The sequence below is a fragment of the Boleophthalmus pectinirostris genome, unplaced genomic scaffold (assembly GCF_026225935.1).
Source record: "Boleophthalmus pectinirostris isolate CB_2022bp ecotype Guang Dong unplaced genomic scaffold, ASM2622593v1 HiC_scaffold_5, whole genome shotgun sequence".
Lineage (NCBI taxonomy): Eukaryota > Metazoa > Chordata > Actinopteri > Gobiiformes > Gobiidae > Boleophthalmus > Boleophthalmus pectinirostris.
This window is the reverse complement of record NW_026571404.1, coordinates 28,588,668-28,610,421: the sequence shown is the minus strand read 5'-3', so window position 1 is coordinate 28,610,421 and position 21,754 is coordinate 28,588,668. Positions and strand designations below refer to the sequence as shown.

Below are 21,754 nucleotides of genomic sequence, written 5' to 3'. Positions count from 1 at the left end.
TCACCAGCGTAATGCATTTCTCCCTTTAAACCCCCCATAGCATGACATCATTGTTTACATAGCTAATGCGTTCATCCTGCCCACACCGCTGAGCTCTTCTAGGGTTACCAACTTGACTTGTGCTAGCTTTTGGTATTCCCGTTAAGTTTACTTTACTTTTTAGGGGTCGTCATAGCAATTCCACCTTTGTTTTGGAAATGTATGGTGCAAGTTTTTATGTCAGATGCCCATTCTGATGCAACCACATGTACTAAGTCATAGGGAATACCACCACTTGAGCCGAGGGGTGGGTAATATTAATGATTATGGAGCAAATCCTGCTCTGTTTAGAAACATATGGTGCATGTTTTTATGTCAGATGCCCATCCTGTCATAGTCAATACCATCACTTGAGATAGTGGTGGGCAATATTAACTTCTATAGCTATTTTTAAGTTTTTCATTATGTAGTTTATCTGTTACAACACATGTTTTTTTTTTTTTTTTTTTTTTTTTTAATAATACTGTCTAATATATTGCATTAAGAAGGTTTAAGTAGTTTTAGTTGAGGTTCAAACATCTCATAAAAGGTGAATGAACTGTAACATGGGCCTTCAAGGGGGAGAAATGTTGATGTCTTACATTATACATTTTTTTAAAGGTGCACTGTGTAACTTTTCGGTAGTGGGACATCTTCTTGTTTATATGGAAATGTCATTGCTCTGATTGAAACGTTCCACAGTATGACATTAAACAGCTCTACCTTACATTTATTAAATTACAAGTGTTTTTAAAGCTCAAAAATACCTACAAAAACAGGCATTCTGACTGTGAGCAGGGTTGCCGTTCCACAGATCTGACCTGTAACTTGTCCTGGTTTGGTCTCCATGATTATAGAAAGGTTTAATACCACACTGTGAAACATTCTAGACAAAGCAATAACATCTCAATGGAGAAAAACATTTGACGCACCCTCCACCACAAAAGTTACACAATGCAGCTTTAAGCTTTTAGGTCACCCAGTTTATACACCATATTATAATTTTACATACAAAGTTGGACAGAATGTTATGAAATTAATAATAATTTTCCTTCTACTTCTTAGTTATATTTACATAAAAACATTTGAAAATACATATCAATGCTATTTAACACTTCTTCCTCCAAATTCTAAACTCTGCTCCAAACCACATGCTTTTACTGACAGACCATTGGCTATAGATTTCTCCATAAAAAAGCCCTAAATGTGCAAATAATTTACATTTAAAACGATAGAATATGGCTTTGATTACAGTTTGATAGATGGCCCAACCTCCATCCAAAACAACCATTGCAACATCTGCACTATCAATTCTTACTGTAACAAGATTGTTTTGTTTATTCAATGTTGTCAAAATATGATCTATAACTTTGAGTAAACCAAATTCAAAAATAAACAAAAATCTGCTTAATTCTTTATGAAAATCGCTATAGTTGAGGCTTTAATTGTTTTACTTCTAATCTATCTTGTGTATTTAGCCCCTCTGATCTGCTCCCTGCTGTTGAGAGACTTGATAAATGGCAGAGATGTAACGATATGCAAATCTCTCTATACGATATTTTCACGATATGCATCTCACGGTACGATATTTATTGCAATATTTTGTGGAGGTTAACACAATTGTGAATATGTTATTTTTCTGTCATAATAATACAAATTAAAGTTGAAATTGAAAGTTATATTGTCTAGATTGGACTGAAACTGGAACAAAGGATCATGGTCAGTGTAGTTCCCTTTCTATTTTAGCTGTTGCTGTACTAAAACAATTAATTTAAGCAAATAAACTTGTAATTTGATATATTGTGATGGCCCATGATATTTCTGTGAGACTTTTGACGATACCATATCGTGATATTTTTGGTATTGTTACATCCCTAATCAATGGGGCAGAAAATGGAAAAATCTAAGCTTCAAAAACGTCAAATATGATATGCTAAATAAATTTTGATAGCAGAGTCCCTTTGTTTTAATTAACAAGTACTTAATATTATGTATGTCACTTAAATAAATTGCTTTTAAATGTAGCTGATACAGATTATACATTATTTAGACATATCTTCCGCATTTGAGAGACATGAAGAAGAACTTGCTGATACGATACATACCTCGATACATATGCCACGATACGATACATATACAGATAGAGGGCACTTTCGATTCGATATATTTCAAATCTATTTGAAACAGTTCAGTACAAATAATGGTTAAATCATGGCTGTGATACTAAGAGTCTTTGTTACCCCACTTCTTGTGCAAAATGAATTTGAAACCCACCATTTTACAAACAGTGAAAATGTCAAATGTGTTGCATAAACGAGTTCCTTTTCTCCAAACAAGCAACAAAAACTACAGCACTGTAACAAAATAATTTAGTAAAATATACCAAAAGATACTCTTGGCGATATATCGATACAGCAGCCCATGATATCGATACTGTATCATCACACTAAATAATATGATATATAGATATTTTGATATTCTTGCACACCCCTAATGATTGGACAGCCTCAAGTTTGGACGGAGCATTTTCACCCTCTATTGTCCAGCTCAACTGGTGTGAGATTATGGAACAATACAAGCAAGGAAATAAAACTTTCCATAAACCTAAGGCAGTTTAAAAATAAATATAAAGTGTAAATATTCAAACACTACATGGATGAAATGGGAGAGAAACAATAAGAGTACTGTACAGTTATTGGCTGCAGAAGTCTGTTATTTATACACTGCAGGAAGCATCAAATGTACAATCCTGTAGATAAATGTAAAGTAACAGGGTGGGATGAAATAAATTGTCCTTTTCAAACATACCTGATTATCTAGTGCTATAAATGTCATGTATGTATTTTTTCTTTAGTATACACTGTTAAAAATAAAGGATTAAATGAACTAAAAATAAAATTCCCTGCTTCCTAATATGGCGGTGTCCATTTGAACTGTCTATACCATACAACTACATGTATAGGCTCTACTGTATCTAATGCTTGCGCATACTTGCCTTGGAGTGTGAGTTACTAGCGGTTGTGCTTTACAGCTTCTCCTTATCACCTCCAGCCTGTTAGGCCCTGCACATTGTGAGACAGTGGAGAGACTTTAAACAGGCTATAAACACTGTTCTTAATGTAGCTCTGAAATTATCACTATGCCAGACACGCCAATAGGACCATGACCATTGAACACTCGCCAAATGTAATAATGATTCTATAGAGATTTTAAGATGATGAAATGTTTAGAGGTGCTTTGTCGTTTGGGATCGCTGTGTAATTCCTGTTTATGTAGATGTGACTGTGTGATAGGAAAACGTGTAAGTAAGCAGTATTTGGGAGGGGGGGATGCAACTGAGATAAACATTTTTTGACAGAATATCACAATTTCACAAGTAAATTTTCCTTGGCAGTTATTAATATTATATGATAAGATAAAAACACGGGAGGAGATAGATGGGATTACAGTAGCAATATCATGACAAACTTACTACAAATACGAAATATTTTCTTAAGCAAAACAAGAACTATCCTAATTTTTAGAAAGTTTACTAAGTGTCAGTTGTTTTAGTTTTGTTGTTCATTCCCTCATGTTGTCAAAATAGTTATAATTCAGTTTTCCTAGATCACAGTTTAAATTTTCTCACGATTCATGCCACTTCACTGTGATTGGTCAAATCCAGCTGTCACTCACTCAAAGCCTTATAGAGACCAATTGGAGAAGTGGGTGGGAAAAAATAAAGCATTTGTTAGAGAAACACTGAATCACAGTTTGACGATATGACCAAAAGAGCAGATCACAATTCAGTTTTTTTCACCAAATCCAGTAATCTAGTTTTGTTCTTTATTATTGACCACAACATTAAATTATATCTGTAGACTAGAGTTGGAAGGTAACATTGGATACTTTTTAGTTTTTACTTCACTACATGATAGATCTGGACTGAAAAGTAAAAAGTACTTCTTCTTTATGGTTTGAGACCTGCTGAAATGGCAGAGACTTATTTTTAGCACATTTAATTTGAGTTAACATCCCAACTTCAAATAAACCAAATACAGAAATACACAAAATTAGATAGAAAAAATAAGAAATCAATTGAATCACTTAAAATAAGCTTAATTTTTTAAATCACAGTCACTACACTACATGATGCTTTAATTGTTCTAAAAATCTCTGCAAAATACTTTTACACAAACAGGTACTTCAATAGGTAACAGACCATCCTCCAGAAATATTACACAGTGCACCTTTAAGAAAAAGTACAGATACAGAGGCAAAAGATTACTCAAGTATATGTAAAAGTATCACATGAAATCTACTTAAAGCTGCACTATGTAACTTTCTAATTGGAGGTCCGTCACATAATTTACTTTTTTTCTTTGTTGCTTGTACTTTACATTTATTCAATTACAGGAGGTTTTATTGCTCAAAAGTACCTAGAGAAACAGACATTCTGACTGTGAGCGGGGTTGCCGCTCCGCAGATCTGACTTGTAACTTGGTCTGGTTTAGTCTCCATGATGACAGCAGTAGCTCAGTTGGTAGAGCATTCACCCACTGATCTGAAGGTTGGCAAGACACTTAACCCACCTTGCCCACAGTGTCTGCGTACAGTGGTGTGTGAATGGGTGAGTGGTTCCTTGTTGTAAAGCGCTTTGAGTGCCTTGAAGGTGGAAAAGCGCTGTAGAAAAATGTGACCATTTACCATGATAGAAAGGTTTAATACCATACTGTGAAACATTCCAGACAAAGCAATATCATCTCCATGGAGAAAAACATTTGACTGACACTTCACCAGAAAAGTTTCACAATGCACCTTTTTAAACTATTGAAGTTCCTGTTTGAAAATGTGCTTCAAGAGTAAAAAGTAAAAGTGTTTAGCAGAGATTTTTACACAGTTCACCTTTACTAGTAAGTAACAAAACTGAGTACTTCATCCACCATTGCTGTTTACCTGACTAATCTTTTTATATCCGCACAGTTGTGACAGACACCGTTACATCTAAGTCCAGACTCACTTCTCTCCCACCAAGTAAGTCTTCCCATTTCTCTTACATCTCAACAACATATCAACACTGAAATCCCCAGCAGTAATAGCGTAATTATAGACACGCGGTTTTGCAGGAAGTTTCCCTATGACTAACTGCTCCTCTTTTGTTTTGTTTCTGTGTTTCCCCCCGTTGCTAGAGGGAACTGGTGGATCAAATCACAGAATTATGTCCACTGGAGCTGGCGGGTTGGGCCTGGAGAAGAATGTCTTAACCCAGAACACCAGTGGAACCTATTTCTCTTCATGTGAGTGAGACCAACTTTCCACCGAGAGATGTGGGCATGTTTATAAGAGCCTGAGTCAGTTTTACGCAGGATTTAAAGGCTGGGCTGGTAGTGACCGAAAAGCTGTAAAAATAAGCTTCAAAAATGTGAATTCAAAAAGATAAATTCAAACAGGAAAAATTGCTTGATTGAAAGTGAAAAAAATGCATAGCACACTCCACACAAGTAGTGGTTTAACAAAGAAATGTTGTTGCTAAAATGTATTTGGTTCTTAAAAAAACAGCAATATATCGATTATTGCACATATCACCATATCGTGGTAATATCGTATAGTGAGCCATGATCCTGCGATTCCTAGCTCTAATTATAAGTATTTATTCCTATTTTGTATGAACTACAAATGCCACTAAAACAAAAACATGTTTAAATCAAGTTATTTTCTAATGAAACAGAAAATGCATGTGGAAGTTCTTGTAGATGTGCAACTTAAAAGTGAAAAAAACCAACAACTTAAAAGTGAAAAAAATGCATAGCACACTCAGATGGCCGATGTTCAAATCCCAAAGGGCAGTTCAGTTCACAGATTTCTGGTCGTGTATAAGCCATAAATAAAATCATGTACATACAATGGACACCATACATTCAAACCTTAGTGCAACAGGGAACACGTTAGCAAATTTACTTTCCATTTAAAAGTTTTATGGCAGAAGGAACAGAAGATTTAGGGTAGTGGTTGATCTTTTACAGATCATTTCTTTCTTGCATTGGACCACAGCAGCAAGAAAGCAAGAAAGAAATGATCTGACAAAGGTTTTTTGCTGAAATGTAATCTAAAGATAAAAAATAAAATAAAATTGGATGTCAGAAATCTGAGTGTGCATTTTATTCACTTTTACATTGCTGCTCCTTGCATTTGCACCTCTACAAGAACTTTGGTGTGCGTTTTCTGTTTAATTTGAAAATAACTTGATTAAAACATGTTTTTGTCTTAGTGGTATCTGTGGTTCATACAATATAGAAACAAATACTTATAATTAGGGTTGCGAATTGCAAGGTCCCTCATGATTCGATACAATACCTGATACATGGCTCACAATACGATATTATCATGATATGGTGATAGATGTGTTAATTTATATATTGAACATGATACTCTGTGATATATTGCTGTTTTTTTAAGATCCAAATACATTTTAGCAACAATATTTCTTTGTTAAACCACTTCCTGTGTAAAGTCAATATGAAGTACAAGTATTTTAATAATCCAAAGTGAGTAGGTCAAGTGTTTTGCATAAACAAGTTTCTTTTCTCCAAATAAGCAACAAATTGTAGTGCCATCACAAACAAATTGCCAACAGATACCAAAAAATACTATTGGGGATATATCAATACAGCAGCTCACAATATCGGTACTGTATCACCAAATGTAGTATCACGATATTTCGATATGATTTGCACACCCCTACTTAAAATACAATAACAGTATTTTCAGTAAGACCATTAACTTTTATTAAAGGTGCAGTTAGTAATTTTTCTAGTGGTGGATCCTGTGTGTCTCCAGTGCTTTACCTGGAATGTTCCATAGTATTTCATTAAACTTATCTATCTATCTTGCATTTATTCAATTTCAGGTGTTGGTATTGCTAAAACATACTCCGTAAAACATGCATTTCTATTGTAAGCGGACATGCCACTCTAAAGATCTGACTTGTAATAAACACCTGCTTAATGACATACTGCTGAACATTTCAGGCAAAGCCATAGCATCTCCATGGAAACAAGTTGTGGCAGAACCTCAAAGATATCAGATGTTTTTACATGAATGCGGGGCGTGGAACAAAATGCTGCAATGTCAGCAAAAGATGGTGCCAAACTCTACACCCTGTACTTGAAGACTTTATTTTAATGAGGAACAGTCAAATGAGGACACGAAAGACTCCAGAGCATGGCTTTGTTTTGTACAGTGTAGAATGGGTCTATTCTAACTTCTATCTTTAATCAATATGATTAATTATTCATGCACAGACTTTTCACTTGTGGTGGAAACTTGTTGATAGCACCATTCCTGTGTATTATATTGGGTTAACATTTAAATAAGGACAACTAAGATTATATTTATGTTTAAGTTGATCTTTCTAGAGATGCACTGATCCAATATTTTCAGTTCCAATAGCAGTTCCGATACTATAGCTTTAAGGATCTGCTGATACCTGATATCAAGCAATACAGCAATGCAGGGGGTGAAAACAGCATTCATTTTCTTAAAACAAAAATAAAATAAGACATAATTCTGATCCAAATGTTAAAGAGCTGTTATTTATCTCAAGTAGCTAAAGACCAGTTTTGCATATTAAGGTTAAAATATTATGAGTCTTTCTGGGCCAAATATGACCAGTAAATAGTCTTATTACATTGATACTAGTATATATTCAACCAGGATATTGGCTAAACTGATACTTTAAGTCGATATCCAACAAATTTTCAGTATTGGCGCTAATATCCCATACCAGTGTCAGATTAGTGCGTCCCTATTAATCTACTGTATCTATAGTCTTTTACAGTGCCCAACCACAGAGCTCATAACAGGTCATACTCTTGAGACATGAGCCGCATCTGACAGTCTCTCCAACCACTACAAATCACCTAATCACAATTATGGAAATACTGTAAAATGACTATATGATCAGTTACTTCTTACAATGAATTCCCTGTTTAAATAACTGCTCTACCAATGAGCTATAACAGAACATGCATAAGTAACTCTTTTCTGCTCAACACTGGCACAAAACATGACAATAGATTATGTTTTACAATAGCTTACAATACAATAGCTTTAGTCCATTTCCTTTCCTATCCAGAATAACCTGATTTTCCCTTTTCCTTGCAGCCTCTGTGGGGGTGAGCAGCAGCACATATGCCTCCTCCTCAGGCGTGTACCTGAGCGGGGACTCTTCGGGTGGGGGAGATGGAGTAGGGGGCTTCCTGGATGTGGAGAGCTATGGCAGTGGTGGAGGAGGAGGTGGGGGAGGTGGGGCAGGTGGAGGTGGGGGGAGCAGTTACATGGTCAGCTCCACCTCCGTGTCCAAGGTGAGGTCCAGTAGCTCCACAGGGGGAGGCAGAAGGACGCAGACGGCAAGCTCATCTGGAGGAGTCTCACCCTCAACCTTCAGGGAGAGGAAGGCCGTCTCCAGCCGCTCCGGGGGTTATGACGGTGAGATGTGGTGGTTACCGTGGTTACGGTGTGGTTTTTGAACACAGTGCGACGGGAGGAAGTACGGGACAATGATGAGGTTTAAACTTCTACTTCCTGTGCTTTAGTTTTTAAATGGGCACTATGTAAGTGAGTCAGGGAGCCTTCACTTCTCTGTGGAGATTTTATTGTTTTGCCTGGAACAGTCTACTAACAAAACTTGGCAATCACCATAATACCTGTGTCTCCACCAAACCAGCTACTTTATGCCAAAGAAAATGCCTGTAATTGAAAAAATGAAAGCTAGATAATAATACTGTGGAACATTCAAGACAAAGCAATAATATCTTCATGAGAGACGCAGGTGATGTAGCGCCCCTTTAATAATACTTAACATAAAAATATACCATAGCAAAACACAGGCAAAAACATATCATTTTTGGTTGACGATATCTGTTACAATTAATCGCAGTTAAGATTATTTATTCCATAATGGACACATTGCAATGTTGCAACTGAAAGTAACAAAAGAACAATTGAATAATAAGGGCATGCAAATGGCAGAAGTATGTATAAACAATAAATTAGAAAAAATAAAAACTACACCAGAATGAGACATTTGCCTAAGATAAAAAAATGAGAAAAAAACAGCAACAAAAAAACAAAACAAAAAACTCTACTAAAACAGTACAAATGTATTATTATTATTTTAAGCACAACTAACTAAATTCTAAAAGAAATAGAGGAAGCAACCTTTATTAACATCAATATGAAGGGAAAAAAGTGTATATAAGTATCTTTTAGTTTAAATACTGCCGCCGGTTTACAGTAGTCTTATACCGTACTATTATAATGACTTTATAATGGCTTTCTGGAGTATTTGAGCAGATCACATGACCATCTCACTGGCATCCCTCACAGCTGTTGTTTAAATGTCTGAGAACAGAGAAGCATAGAATCGTATAGACAGAGGGGCGAGGTTTTAAACTTCAACTTCTTGTGTTTTCGTGCAGGAAGTTCCAGTGCAAATTCCTCTCCCGAATTTACGCGCAAAGATTATGGAAACTATTGTGAGTGCGAATGACATCCATATGTATAAAGTACTGAGATTGCATAATAGTCTGCCAGCTTTTTTTATATGTGTTTCTGTTCCTCCTAGGCGCGGGCAACTCAAGAGGAAGAAGCGAAAGCAGAGGTAACTGGCCAACAGCTGTATTTTGACCAGTTGTAGAATGTAACAAAGTAAAAGTTGTAAAAGTGCTGCTTTTAAATCTTAAAGTTCAGGTATCTGTACTTTTCTTAAAGGTACACTGTAAGTTTTGTGGAGGAAGGCCCGTTAAATGCTTTTCTCCATGAAGATGTTATTGCTTTATCTGGAATGTTTCACAGTATAGTAGTAGAGCAGTTTACTGTCATACTGTGGAACATTCTAGGCAGAGCAATGACATATCCATAGAAAGAAGCAGATGGTGAACCCCCATCCAAAAAGTTGCATAGTGCACCTTTCAGTATATTTTTAAGTGGATACTTTTTCTTAGACTTCACTACATTAAAGAGAAGATATCTGTACTTCACTATATTTTTGAAAAGGACTGAAAAGTAATTTTTATTATTTTGATTGACTTGCTGAAAAGAAAACAAATACATACAAATATAAGCAGACAGAAAAAAAATTCCTTGTTTCTGTTGAACAAAATTCACCACAAATCTTTATCAGAGTCACTACATTTGAAGCTTTATTAGATATCAAATCTGCACAAAATACTTTAACTTTTTATTGTTTAAGTACATTTTTAAATCAGTGTTTTAATACTTTTATTTAAGTTATGTCTTCATGTGATACTTTTACTTTTACTCGAGTATTTCTTTGCTCCAGTATGAGTACCTTAATATGTAACTTTTTGTTAGTTTCAACAACTCTACCTTTATACTGTACATTTATAAAATTACAGGTGGTTTTATAGCTCAAAGATACCTACAAAAACATGCATTCTGACTTTGATCAAGGTTGCCTCCTTACGGATGTGACCTGTAACTCGGGTCTGGTTTGGTCTCAGTGAAGATATAAAGACTTAATACCACACTGTGAAACATTCCAGACAAAGCAATAACATCTCCAAACCATCTGACGGGATCCTTCACCAGAAAGGTTACACAATGCACCTTAAGTAGCAAAACTGAATACTTTTTCCACCACTGCTTTTGACCATTGCCATCTATCTTAACCTTTTAAAATATCTATCTTTTCTTTTTTAATTCCAGAAAGCGAGATCCGAGCCAGACTGCAGAGTGCTTCTCCCTCAGCCACCAGATGTAAGATCACTCATTTCAGACACACAGATTTTCACTGCCAAAGTTACGCAACTCCCTGTAAAAGCTACAAAAGCATCTTTATCCCCTTCAAATTCAATATGGAGCCTATTCGCACAGACACGTGCACATCACAGCACTATTTTTGAGTTATTTCCCTGTCAGAATCCACACTAAATCACTGGCTGAGAAGTTCTTGTTCTCACATGCACATTATGAAGAGTGAAATCCATATTAGTCACACATGTGCGTATTGTGTAGATAAAATGTATAGCGGAATAGGGGAATGTGGGATAGAGCTAAAAGGAAGAAACTGAATCCTAGCTAGCAGTTTCTTCTTGAGTTTTGTAAGAAGGAAAAAAAAAAAAGACAGAAAGTGTGTGTTGGCAACAAAAGTCCACGTGAGTCACAGTTTGTGGCAGTATTTCCCACCCCAAATTTGCTTGAGTCACTTTCTGGCAGATTTTAGAAGCTCCCCCTGCTGGTTTATATGTACAATTGTTATTTAAAGGGCCCATATTGCACTATTTTCTGTTTTCTGTTGTAATGTTGATTATTCAGCAAAAACATACCTGGAGTTGTGTTTTGTTTCATTCACACAAACACACAAACCCTGCATATTAAGGCTGAGTTCTTTCCTCAAACAGAAAACACTCATGTGGTAATACAAGAAAAAGAAGAATTCTAACATGGCTTAAAGCTCCATGAGTCAATTTTGTGTCACATTTTCTTACATAATATTGTTTTTTTACACTCCTCATTGACTCTCATATTTTTTACACCTGACTTGTGCATCTTGCCCATGGTTCCTGACATAATAAGCCCATAATAATAATAGGCCTTTCTTTCATCTTTATATAGACTTCAGTGGTGTTGGATAGCTTTTGTTTGAGCTGGACAGAGCTATCATATCTCCTTGCATGCATTCATTTGTGTTTCCAGCTTTGTCTTCTGGAGAGAAGCTTTGAGTTTTTGCATCTCCAAATCTTTTTTGTCAGCCATATTCTTATTCAGATGGATTTTCTTACATAATAATTTCTTACACTTCTCTGATGCTCATCATATTTTTCACACTTGACTTCTTATAGTCTGTAGTACCTGACATAATGAGCCCCTCGTGCAGTATCTGAATCTCATCTCAAATCTTTTTTGTCAGCCTTATCCTTGACTTTTTTGGAGTTTGCATGTTCTTGTTTTAGCTGTGAATTTTATGTCTGTATTTTCTTACATAATATTTTGTTATACTCATCATATTTTTCACACTTGACTTGTACATCTTATTTTCTGTACTACCTGACATAATGCACCCCTCAGTCTCTGCTGTGACGTCTCTGGAGACACTGAAGATCACAAATATAGAAGGGTCAAGGTTGGGCTACATACCAGACTAAACATGCCAGTAGCATGTGTGCCTCTTTAGCCCCCTCAGACTGGACAGCTCATCTGTCACATGTGTCACAAATATCCTGTAACTGTCACTTAAAATACCTCATAGCAAAGTTTATGACCTGCTTTGATCCATACATAAGCATCTTTACGTGACTAAATATCTGCTGTCGAACACAATAAACCACTATTTTATTTGATTGTAAAACACCAAATAAATTCTTTCAGAGAACTGGAAAATAACACATTTTTGTAACACCCACTAATGTAATAATCCCCACAAGCGTAATATAAAAATTTCAGTTTCAAATGAAAAAAACAGACAAATAATAAGGTCATAATATGCAGTAAAAACAAGGTAATTTAATCTTTGCTCACTTTATTGTGATCTGCATTTTATAACTTCCTTTATTTGGCCATTGTAAATATATGTTCGCTTTTTAACTCATGATGAAGATATCTACTGTTTTCAGCTCCCACATTACAACAGAACATTTGTTTTTAATTGATCCTTTTAAAAGCGTTCCTGTGCTCCTCCCCATCTCCTCCCTTTACACACCACAGCTGTGTCATCCCAGCATTTCTGTTTCATGATGTGGATTTGTGTGAAGTCAAATGTGAACAGCAAATGCAAATGAACCATTAAAAGTACATTTTTCACAGAATACATTTTTTTTACATATATTATAATTTTTTCTGTTTCCACTTTACCAATTAATGAAAATCAAGCAACTGCAGCTGAACTGAATTAATGTCAAGTTTTGACATCTGGAACAATTAACATAACTACCACGGGTATTTAAGAGAACAACATCATATTAAAGCAATTTTTATTTTATTTTTTCACAGTGAAAAGGGTAAAGGGTAATGTTTGGAGGTGCTTTAATGCCAGTAGTGCAGTAGTGGAGTTTTTTCAAATCCAAGTCTTTTTCTTGGTTGATTCTCTCCTGAGACCTAAGCTTGAGGCAAAGAATTGCTTATTTGGACCTGGTCTGCAAATTTTGGCCCTTATCCACTCCAACTCTTCATGGAGCGCCTTGACCAGAGCGCTGTCCTCCAGGGGTGGAAGTTCCTAGACCAGTGGTGGATGTACCTGGACCAGAGGTGGACGTACCTGAACCACACCTCCATCCTCTGAGTTTGAGGGATCCTGGATGTCGGGAGACACCAGTTGGGTCTCCTGTAAGAGTTAGGGCAGCATTTAGGATCATCTGCATTCATCTGTGTTGACGTGGAGATTGAGATTTATGTATTTATTTTGAGCAAGTAAGAAATGTATATTATTTTACAATGGAACATAAACAAAACATTTATTTAATCCCAATGTTGAAAATATGTGTGCTCTATGTATGTTCAGTATGTATAAATATTACTTACACATATGGCTAATCTTTTCTATTTATTCGGTTTGTTATTTGTCAGTTGCTCATGATATCATTATATTAACTACATTTTAATGGCTGATTTTGCATTTTGACATCAGTGGTGGTGAATGCCAAAGGGTTTTGTGTATGGGTTTAGTATTAACATATTTTCACATGTACATAATACTTACAGACAAGTCCAGGTATGTTATAATGAGAAAATACATCATTACAACAGATCAGGTAGTGTAATATACATAGACCCTTTAATAATTCCCATTTTGAACATAATTTTTCCAGGGACAGAACTGGATGACGTGAAGAAACTTTTAAAAGGCCGTTCGAGCAGCGTGAGCCCCACTCGCTCCTCCTCCGCCTCCATCACTCTGCCCGTGCCCAAAAAGACCACTGCGGAACCCAAGACCGTCTCTGTGGCAACTCAGTCAGGTATTATCTAATAAGATCATACACCTAGACAGTACTCAATTTTATTACTTAAGTAAAAGTACAGATACAGAGGCAAAAAGCAAAAATATCACATCAGAAAATCAACCTAAGTAAAAGTATTAAAATACCTATTTAAAAATGTACTGTAAGAGTAAAAAGTATTTTGCATAGATTTTTAGAACAATTTATTGATGAATAAATGAATTTGATAAAGAATTTAGCTAATTTTAAGTGACTTGGACATTAACTCAAATTAAATGTGCTAAAAATAAGACATTTCCATAGGTCTCACATTGTATAGAAACTTTTTTTTCTTGACTTCAGTTCAGATCTAAACTGTAGTAGAAGGTATCCTAACCTAAAATTTGTAATTATATATTGTACTTTTACTTTTGTACTTCGTTACCTTCAACCGCTGCAGAGTGCTCAGTCTCACACCCTCCTTCTCACACTCCATACATGGCCTCATTCAGACCTTGGATTGTTTATCACTGCACTTGGAGTCACTGGTCAGGTATTCATGTGCATGTATGAGATAGAGGCATTATTAAAAGGTCATTGTGCCATGCTTTAGTGCTCTGCTCTGTTGGAATAAGACCACGTATTACTTAGTTATTTCCAGATGCTTACACTTAGTTTGTTGATTAAAGATATCGCAATATATGATCTTGCAAGTAAGCTATTTCCAGACATAGACTTACAGTACAGTAGAGAACAGAGGTGTGGAGTTTGTGGGGAGAAGTAAGAAGCAATTTAATAAATAAGTTCATAAGTAATATTGTAACTATAAAAATAAAAAGTATTTTAACAGAAATTTGCACATTTAAACTATATGAGCTATACTATTAATTAAAGGTCCTATTGCACAAAGTTTCTTGTGATTCTGTTACCTCCTAAAAACATACCTGGAGTTGTGTTTTGTTTCAGTCATACCTGTTTGAGTAATCTTGGTTTATTAGTCAGTCTACATCTCCACAGCTCAAAATCTGAAGTGTGGAGCTGGAATTATCCAAATGATTCTAGTGTGTAAAGTTGCACAAAGTGTATGGACACAAGGTGGAACAGTGTCTTCTGTTTTAGGGAACAACGCAACCTAGATATGCAGGTTTGTGTGTTAAACATGTGTGAATGAAACAAACCACAATTCCTGGTATGTTTTTGATGAGGAAACAATATTATAATATTTATTAAAATTATAATTGCAATGTAACACAGTTGCAGTATCAAAAAATACATATATTTCTAAGCAGGTACACATTTACATATAAACGTTTTTGCATGGCGAGAGGATCGGTTTACCAGATTCCACAGTTCCAAGTTTTACAGTCCCAGTGGGGTCCTTAACCTACTGAGCCAGTCACAGGAACGCTGAGCTGAGCCAAGAGCCACTCTGGACAGGATGGTCCTTCCTGTTTTGCATTATGAAACCAGCCAAGGTCATTGAAAACATTGTCATAAATTATAAATAAAATGAGCTGTTTTAAATCAAGAAAAATGAAAACGTCACAAGGGCTTTTGTATTACTGTAATTTAAGGTTAGTGGTGTTTAAATAACTTTAAACATGGTCTTAGAGTGAAAACTGCAAATTGTCAAAAGATCTTGTAACCTCAAGTAAGGAGCTCAATGATTAGATTGAACTGGATTGTGGATGGATGGTTAGGTAGTTTTTACACTTCCACTAGTTAGGTTGACGTAAAAGTGCATTCGTTCCAAGAGTGTAGTATTCCGCACAAATTCTGAGATCTTATAACACTTCAAATGTACTGAATAATTGTACATAACACAAAACACTTCACATAAATCAAGACAGACACAAATGTACTCAAATTAAGTTCAGATACCTAAAATGTATACTTAAGTACAGTACTTGACTTTTACTTTGTTGCGATCCTCCACTGCATGAGCCTGAACTTTCAACCCTTTTTTCATTTTGTTCTATCTTTCCAGTGTCCAGCATGTTTGACACTGGCCTGAGATCGGACCAGTTCATCGACACCACTGGTCTTTATGATAACACCATCTCATTTGGACAGTACAGCGGCAGTGTGAAGTCAGGCCAGTACGACACAGGTTTAAAGACCAGTGCGTATGACGTGAGTGTCCGATCAGGCCAGTATGACTCTGGAGTTAAAGCGGGCACCTACAGTGGCAGCCTGGCATCTGGGCAGTTCGATACAATGAACGGGTACAAGTCCAGCCAATATGATATGAGTCTAAAATCCGGGCATTATGATCTGGGGCTGAAGACGGACCACTACGACTCGGGGGTGAAGTTGAGTCAGTATGATATTGGGGTGAAGTCTGGTCATTCCACTATTCGCTCGGCCCAATATGATAATGCTACAGTGGACGCTGCTCTGCCAGCTTTTACCTGGTCCACGGCTACTCTGCCCTCCCAGTCTGCCCCCGCCGTGAGTGCCACCAGCTACAGCTACCAGATCAGCACCAACAACATGGGAGGGTCCGTGCCACTCAGTCCTGCCTCTCCATCCTCACTGTCAGGTAAAAACTATATTTCAACACCATTATGCCTGCTGATAACAAAATAATACTTATAAGACACTTCATAACTACATTCCAATTGTCATTTGATTTTTCAACTAAGTGTGCGGTTTTTACACCTTCTGCTATATTAACCCTAATAACCACACCCACCCAACGACAATTTGATATTGATGTGTACATTTATCAAATTTCATATTTGGCAGTAAGATCTTAAAATAGGGTGTACATTGGATTAGGGCTGGGTACCTTTTAATTATTTTCAGGTATCAGTTAAACAACACTTGATTTTTTTTATTAATTGAATTTTCTGAACTTTTTTCAGTACCTATTCTTGTATTGATCATTCAGGAAAGACAACACAGAACTGCAATATTAATACGTTCAAATAAATATCATTTATTTGGAGAAAAGCTGTTGTTAATTTGTGGCAACACTGCCTTAAATTTTTCTATTACCCACTTGGCATCAAAAGTTGTTAAAAGAAAAAGTATTCTTCCTGTGCCAGTTTTCGGCACAGTAACAGTAGTACCCAAACTCACTCCTACTGTAATCTTCATAGCATTATGTCATGGTTGTTGCCTGTATCTATGGCAGTACAACAGCTTATTACCTAAGAATTAAATTAAACCTTAAATACATATTAACAATAACTTCTCATATGGCAAATTTGTTAAAAATAACTAATAACAACAAAGTTTCTTGAAATAAAAAGTAATAAATGTGCATATAAGTTGATTTTAGTTTAAAACACTGCATGTGTCTGTCCAGTGTATGGTTTTCAGAATAATTTGGGTCCCACGTCTGGCAGTGTGCTCACCACCAGTGGAGCCAACACCAGTGCCAGCCTGGGAGGTGCGGTCACATGAGAATCACCATAACCTTTCTATCTGTGTGCATATGTGTGTGTCTACATGTGATATTTGTGTTGTCCACTACAGGTTATGGAGTGCAGAAAAACATGTCCAGTGGGGCTGTCCTTGGCTCTGCAGTTTCCACAGGTAACTATGACAAGTGTTATAAGTCCAACATTTTGACCTCACTGTTAGCGTTACTACTTCCTGTCCAATTTTATTTTTATGAGGTTTTAGCCAAGTTGTGCCAAAATGAATAAATATTTAAAGATAAGGCAGTTCTGTGTGTAGAAAGAGAGATGTTTGTGTCTCAATGCTAACGCTAATGCTAATTTTGAGGAATAATAAATATAACAACAGTGCCGCAAACTGAAATCATCTATATTTAAAAATAACTGGATAGGCTTTATTTTAATTCATTTTTATATGTTGTTAAATTTTATGTTTTACAATTTTAATAAGTGACTGCTTGAAACACAGTGAGCTAGCTAGTGTGCTACTGTGCAAAGAGTCTGTTGACTTCATGCTAAATCAATTTTGTCAGGCACCAGATCTCAAACAGAAGACTCGTATAAGAGGTTTGTGGCTGCAGATAAAGAGAATTTTTCAGCCAAGAGGGATGGGGAAACTCTGATCCTGGCCAAAGACAGTGGAAAGCAGTTTACAAGCGGCAGCAGTGTGCACATTGGAGGAGGTCAGTTAATAGTCATTGTATAATATGCCTTTTCTTATGTTTTTTTTTTTTTTTTTTTAATTTTACGTAACTTTTCTGGTGGAGGGTTCATCACCTGCTTGTTTGTATGGATTGCTCTGCCAAAATGTTCCATAGTATGACATTAAACACCTTACATGTATTCCATTGAGAAATACCAAGAAAAACAAGCGTTCTGACTTTGAGTGGCATTGCCTCTCCATCTGAACTGACTCGTAACTTAATCTGGTTTGTTTTCTATGATGATAGAAAGGTTTAATGCCATGTCGTGAGACATTTTAGACAAAGCAATAACATCTCCATGGAGAAAAGCATTTGACGGCCTCCGCACCAGAAACATTACACAATACACCTTTACACATTTTCACATTTGTCACATTTTCTATCATATGATCATATACAACAGAAAGGTTACTGTCAGTGAGTAACTAAATGACATAGAACTGCAGTTTGCAATCTTGCCACCAGGTGCCGCTAACGCTGTAATCTGCTACAAAGCTTTTTATAGCGTTTTTTGAGCAGAGAAAGAACTTGAATGATGAAATGCCAAAGAAAAACATCCCACTTGTGACCTCTATTAATTTTAATTACACCCAGATGGACTTGAAATCAAATTACTTTTTATGTTCCTATAAATTATTTTTGTTCAATTTGACTCATGTGACATACAAAAATATTCCAATTAAGCTGTAATCTAAACTTGTTTATTTAAAATATTTGTACAGGCTCTCTGTCTGGAGACTCCATCAAGAAGGAGAAACTCATCTCAAGCTATGGAGAAACAACTCAGCTAAAGGCTGACCTCGGACAATCGTATTGTATGTGACAATTCAAAACAATGGTGCCAGTACTTTTGCAGTTATAATATAAGAGTATATAATTATATATTTACTTTCTAGATGGAAGCTCCGGAGTTTTGATGAAAGATAAAGCCACATATGCGGGTATGTACAGTTGTATTGCATTATGCAGTCCATAATAAATTCTCTTCATGTTCTAGGGATTGGTTCATTACGAGATCTAATGGGGGACAATGGCTTATATAACTTTATGATAGATTTACTATTTCTTAGAGGCGTTTCCAGTCTTATGATCCACAAACCTTATCATTATTAAGAATTGCCTGCACAAACTTGTCTTATAAATCTTATGTCTTTTAAACTGGCAACAATAACATCTTTTAGGTTGAATAATGGCACCACATTCAGAGGAAAATATTTCACTTTGATGCTGAGAGTTTTTTGTTTCATATGGATAGGCCAAGTAATTACAGATATATTAACCATAAACCAGGACAACAAATCGACAATATGACAGTTAGAATCCCAACATGTCCTTCAGCTCATTTTAAAGGGCCCATATTACAGTATTTTCTGATTTATGTTATAATGTTATTTCCTCATCACAAACATACATGGAGTTGTGTGTTTTATTCAAACATCTTTAACTAAAAACCTTGCTTATTTAGGCTGAGTTCTTCTCTCAAACTGAAAACACTCATGTAGGAATACAGGAAGTGTATTTCCAAGTGTTTTTAAACTCCATACACCTTTACTATAATCATTTGGATAATAAGCCCTAGAATTGCCAGTCCTTACTGAAAAAAGTTAAAAAGTAGCTGTTAACTTGAAATCTATCACGCCATGACATCACAAGGTGGAACAGAGATGTAGACAGACTAATAAAGAATTACTCGAACATTTGTGAATTAAACAAAGCACAACTCCAGGTATGTTTTTGAGGAGGTAACACCATTATAACATGTGTTAAAGCTGACAAAAGTCAAGTTTGTGTAAATATACCTTTAAATTATAGGGATCTAGATAGGGGTCAAGAATGGAGTGATATCTTGTGAACTCTATTCCTAAAAAGCTTGTCTTGTGTTCAGAGATCCGTCGGGACAGTGGGGTTTTTGGAGGTGGGGGATTTTGCTGCTGTTCTGATTCGTGCTGCTCGTGGTGGAAATGGCTGCTCGGACTCCTCCTTCTTGGCCTTCTCCTGCTTGGACTTCTCTTTGGTCTCATAGCTCTGGGTAAGTCAACTAAAAACAACACAAATCCCAAGTTATCTATGTTACGATACAAAGAATTACAGTTACAAGGAAGAGATGTCAGAGGCTAATCTTTAAGGGTGCACAGGGACCAAACCAATAAAATAGCTTGAGTTTACAAGTGAAAGTTGCTAGGAGCCATGAGAAAGTAAGTGCATTCCTCCTCCTGGAAATCTGATCTGGGAGTATTGTGGTAGTGCCAATAGGTCTGGTGTTCATTGTCAGTGGAGCAGTGTTGGGGCATTGTTATATAATGACATCATACATCATCTTTGCTTTTCACTTTATTGAAGGGAACTAATCAGAAAGTTTGTACTAACCCATAATTTATTTGAAAATTATTTTAGAAGATTATGGCCTGGAGTGCTTCTCCAGCTGTAATATGGGGCCCTCTATTGGTGATACATAATTCAAAATATTAGACAGCAGGCTAAGATCAGGTTTAGTTGTCACATCATATTTTCAGTTCAAAATTATTCCTGGGTGTTGACTATTGATACAAAATTTCAATACTTTTGTCAACCCTACTGTAAACTTGCACAGCAAGATGGATTCTCGCGATATTTGTGAGTTATAAACTCACCAGAATCCATCGTGAAGTGGACCCACTGTAAGGTTAATCGACTGGGTAGACCAATCACAGAGCAGCATTGTTTTTTGTGCAGAAGCCAAAAGCCAAGCACTTAAACGAAACAAAACACATGGCGACACTGACAGACTTCAGCCTATTTTAGCGAAAATACAAACTTTTTTGTTTGTGAAAAATGTGCAGGAGGTTAGAGCTTTGTGAATTTGTGAAAGAAAGACTGAAGTCATATTGTTTGATCTGGTACCTCCCTCATCGACTTGGGCTCCTTAAAAGATCATGGCTGTCTCACAGTCACCAGCCTTGGTGTCACTCTAGACAGTGATTAGACAGTGATAAATTTGATAAACAGATAAACGACGTCTTAAAATTAAGTTTTTTTTTTTATCATTTATGACATTTATCCAAAGTCAAACCTTATTTATCTTATAATCTTTTTGAACATGTCATGCGCACTTTTATTTTGTCATGTGTGGACTACTGCAACGCACTTTACATAGGCATCTCTCAAAAAGCACTCTGCAGTTAGTCCAGAACTCCGTGGCACGACTTTTAACAGGAACTAAACAACGAGAACATATCCCACCAATCCTTGTGTCTTTGCACTGGCTTCCTGTTTGATTTTAAGATTTTATTGTTTATTTTTAAAGCTTTGAATGCACTGGCCCCATAATATGTCTCGGACCTCATCCAGATTTACTCCCCCGTGCGCACTCTGAGGTCTGAGGGCCAATTCCAGCTCATGGTGCCTAAGACGAGACTTGAAATCAGGAGGGACACGGCCATCTCTGTGTTCCCTAAGCTCTGGAACACTCTGCCCCTGCACGTCCAAACAGCTCCCACAGTCTTGTCTTAAGACCCACGTTTACTCTTTGGCTTTTAACACTGCATGAGTTGTGTGATTCTCTGTCTTTTATTTATTTAATTAATTTATTTTATTTTATTCATTGTTTTATCATTTTTAGCTTTATGCATTTTAACACTTTTTATTTATTGTTTTTAAATGTGATTTACTATCTTTTATTGTATTAATTTGTCTATCTTTTTTACAATTTTTTATTGTATTCATTTGTCTGTGC

At 36.1% G+C, this 21,754-nt stretch overlaps 1 protein-coding gene across 1 annotated transcript in view; it reads left to right on the top strand.

The window, feature by feature from the left end:
* Positions 1-21,754, top strand: part of LOC110156981 (collagen alpha-1(XVII) chain-like) — a 42,907-nt gene that overhangs the window by 7,449 nt on the left and 13,704 nt on the right. The window contains exons 3-16 of the mRNA XM_055162411.1: positions 4,981-5,031; positions 5,187-5,294; positions 8,161-8,484; positions 9,477-9,533; positions 9,623-9,658; positions 10,726-10,776; positions 13,824-13,970; positions 15,919-16,473; positions 17,245-17,328; positions 17,415-17,474; positions 17,872-18,021; positions 18,765-18,857; positions 18,939-18,983; positions 19,928-20,071. Coding sequence (XP_055018386.1) covers positions 4,981-5,031; positions 5,187-5,294; positions 8,161-8,484; positions 9,477-9,533; positions 9,623-9,658; positions 10,726-10,776; positions 13,824-13,970; positions 15,919-16,473; positions 17,245-17,328; positions 17,415-17,474; positions 17,872-18,021; positions 18,765-18,857; positions 18,939-18,983; positions 19,928-20,071 — 1,905 coding nt within the window. The remainder of the gene's footprint in view (positions 1-4,980; positions 5,032-5,186; positions 5,295-8,160; positions 8,485-9,476; positions 9,534-9,622; positions 9,659-10,725; positions 10,777-13,823; positions 13,971-15,918; positions 16,474-17,244; positions 17,329-17,414; positions 17,475-17,871; positions 18,022-18,764; positions 18,858-18,938; positions 18,984-19,927; positions 20,072-21,754) is intronic.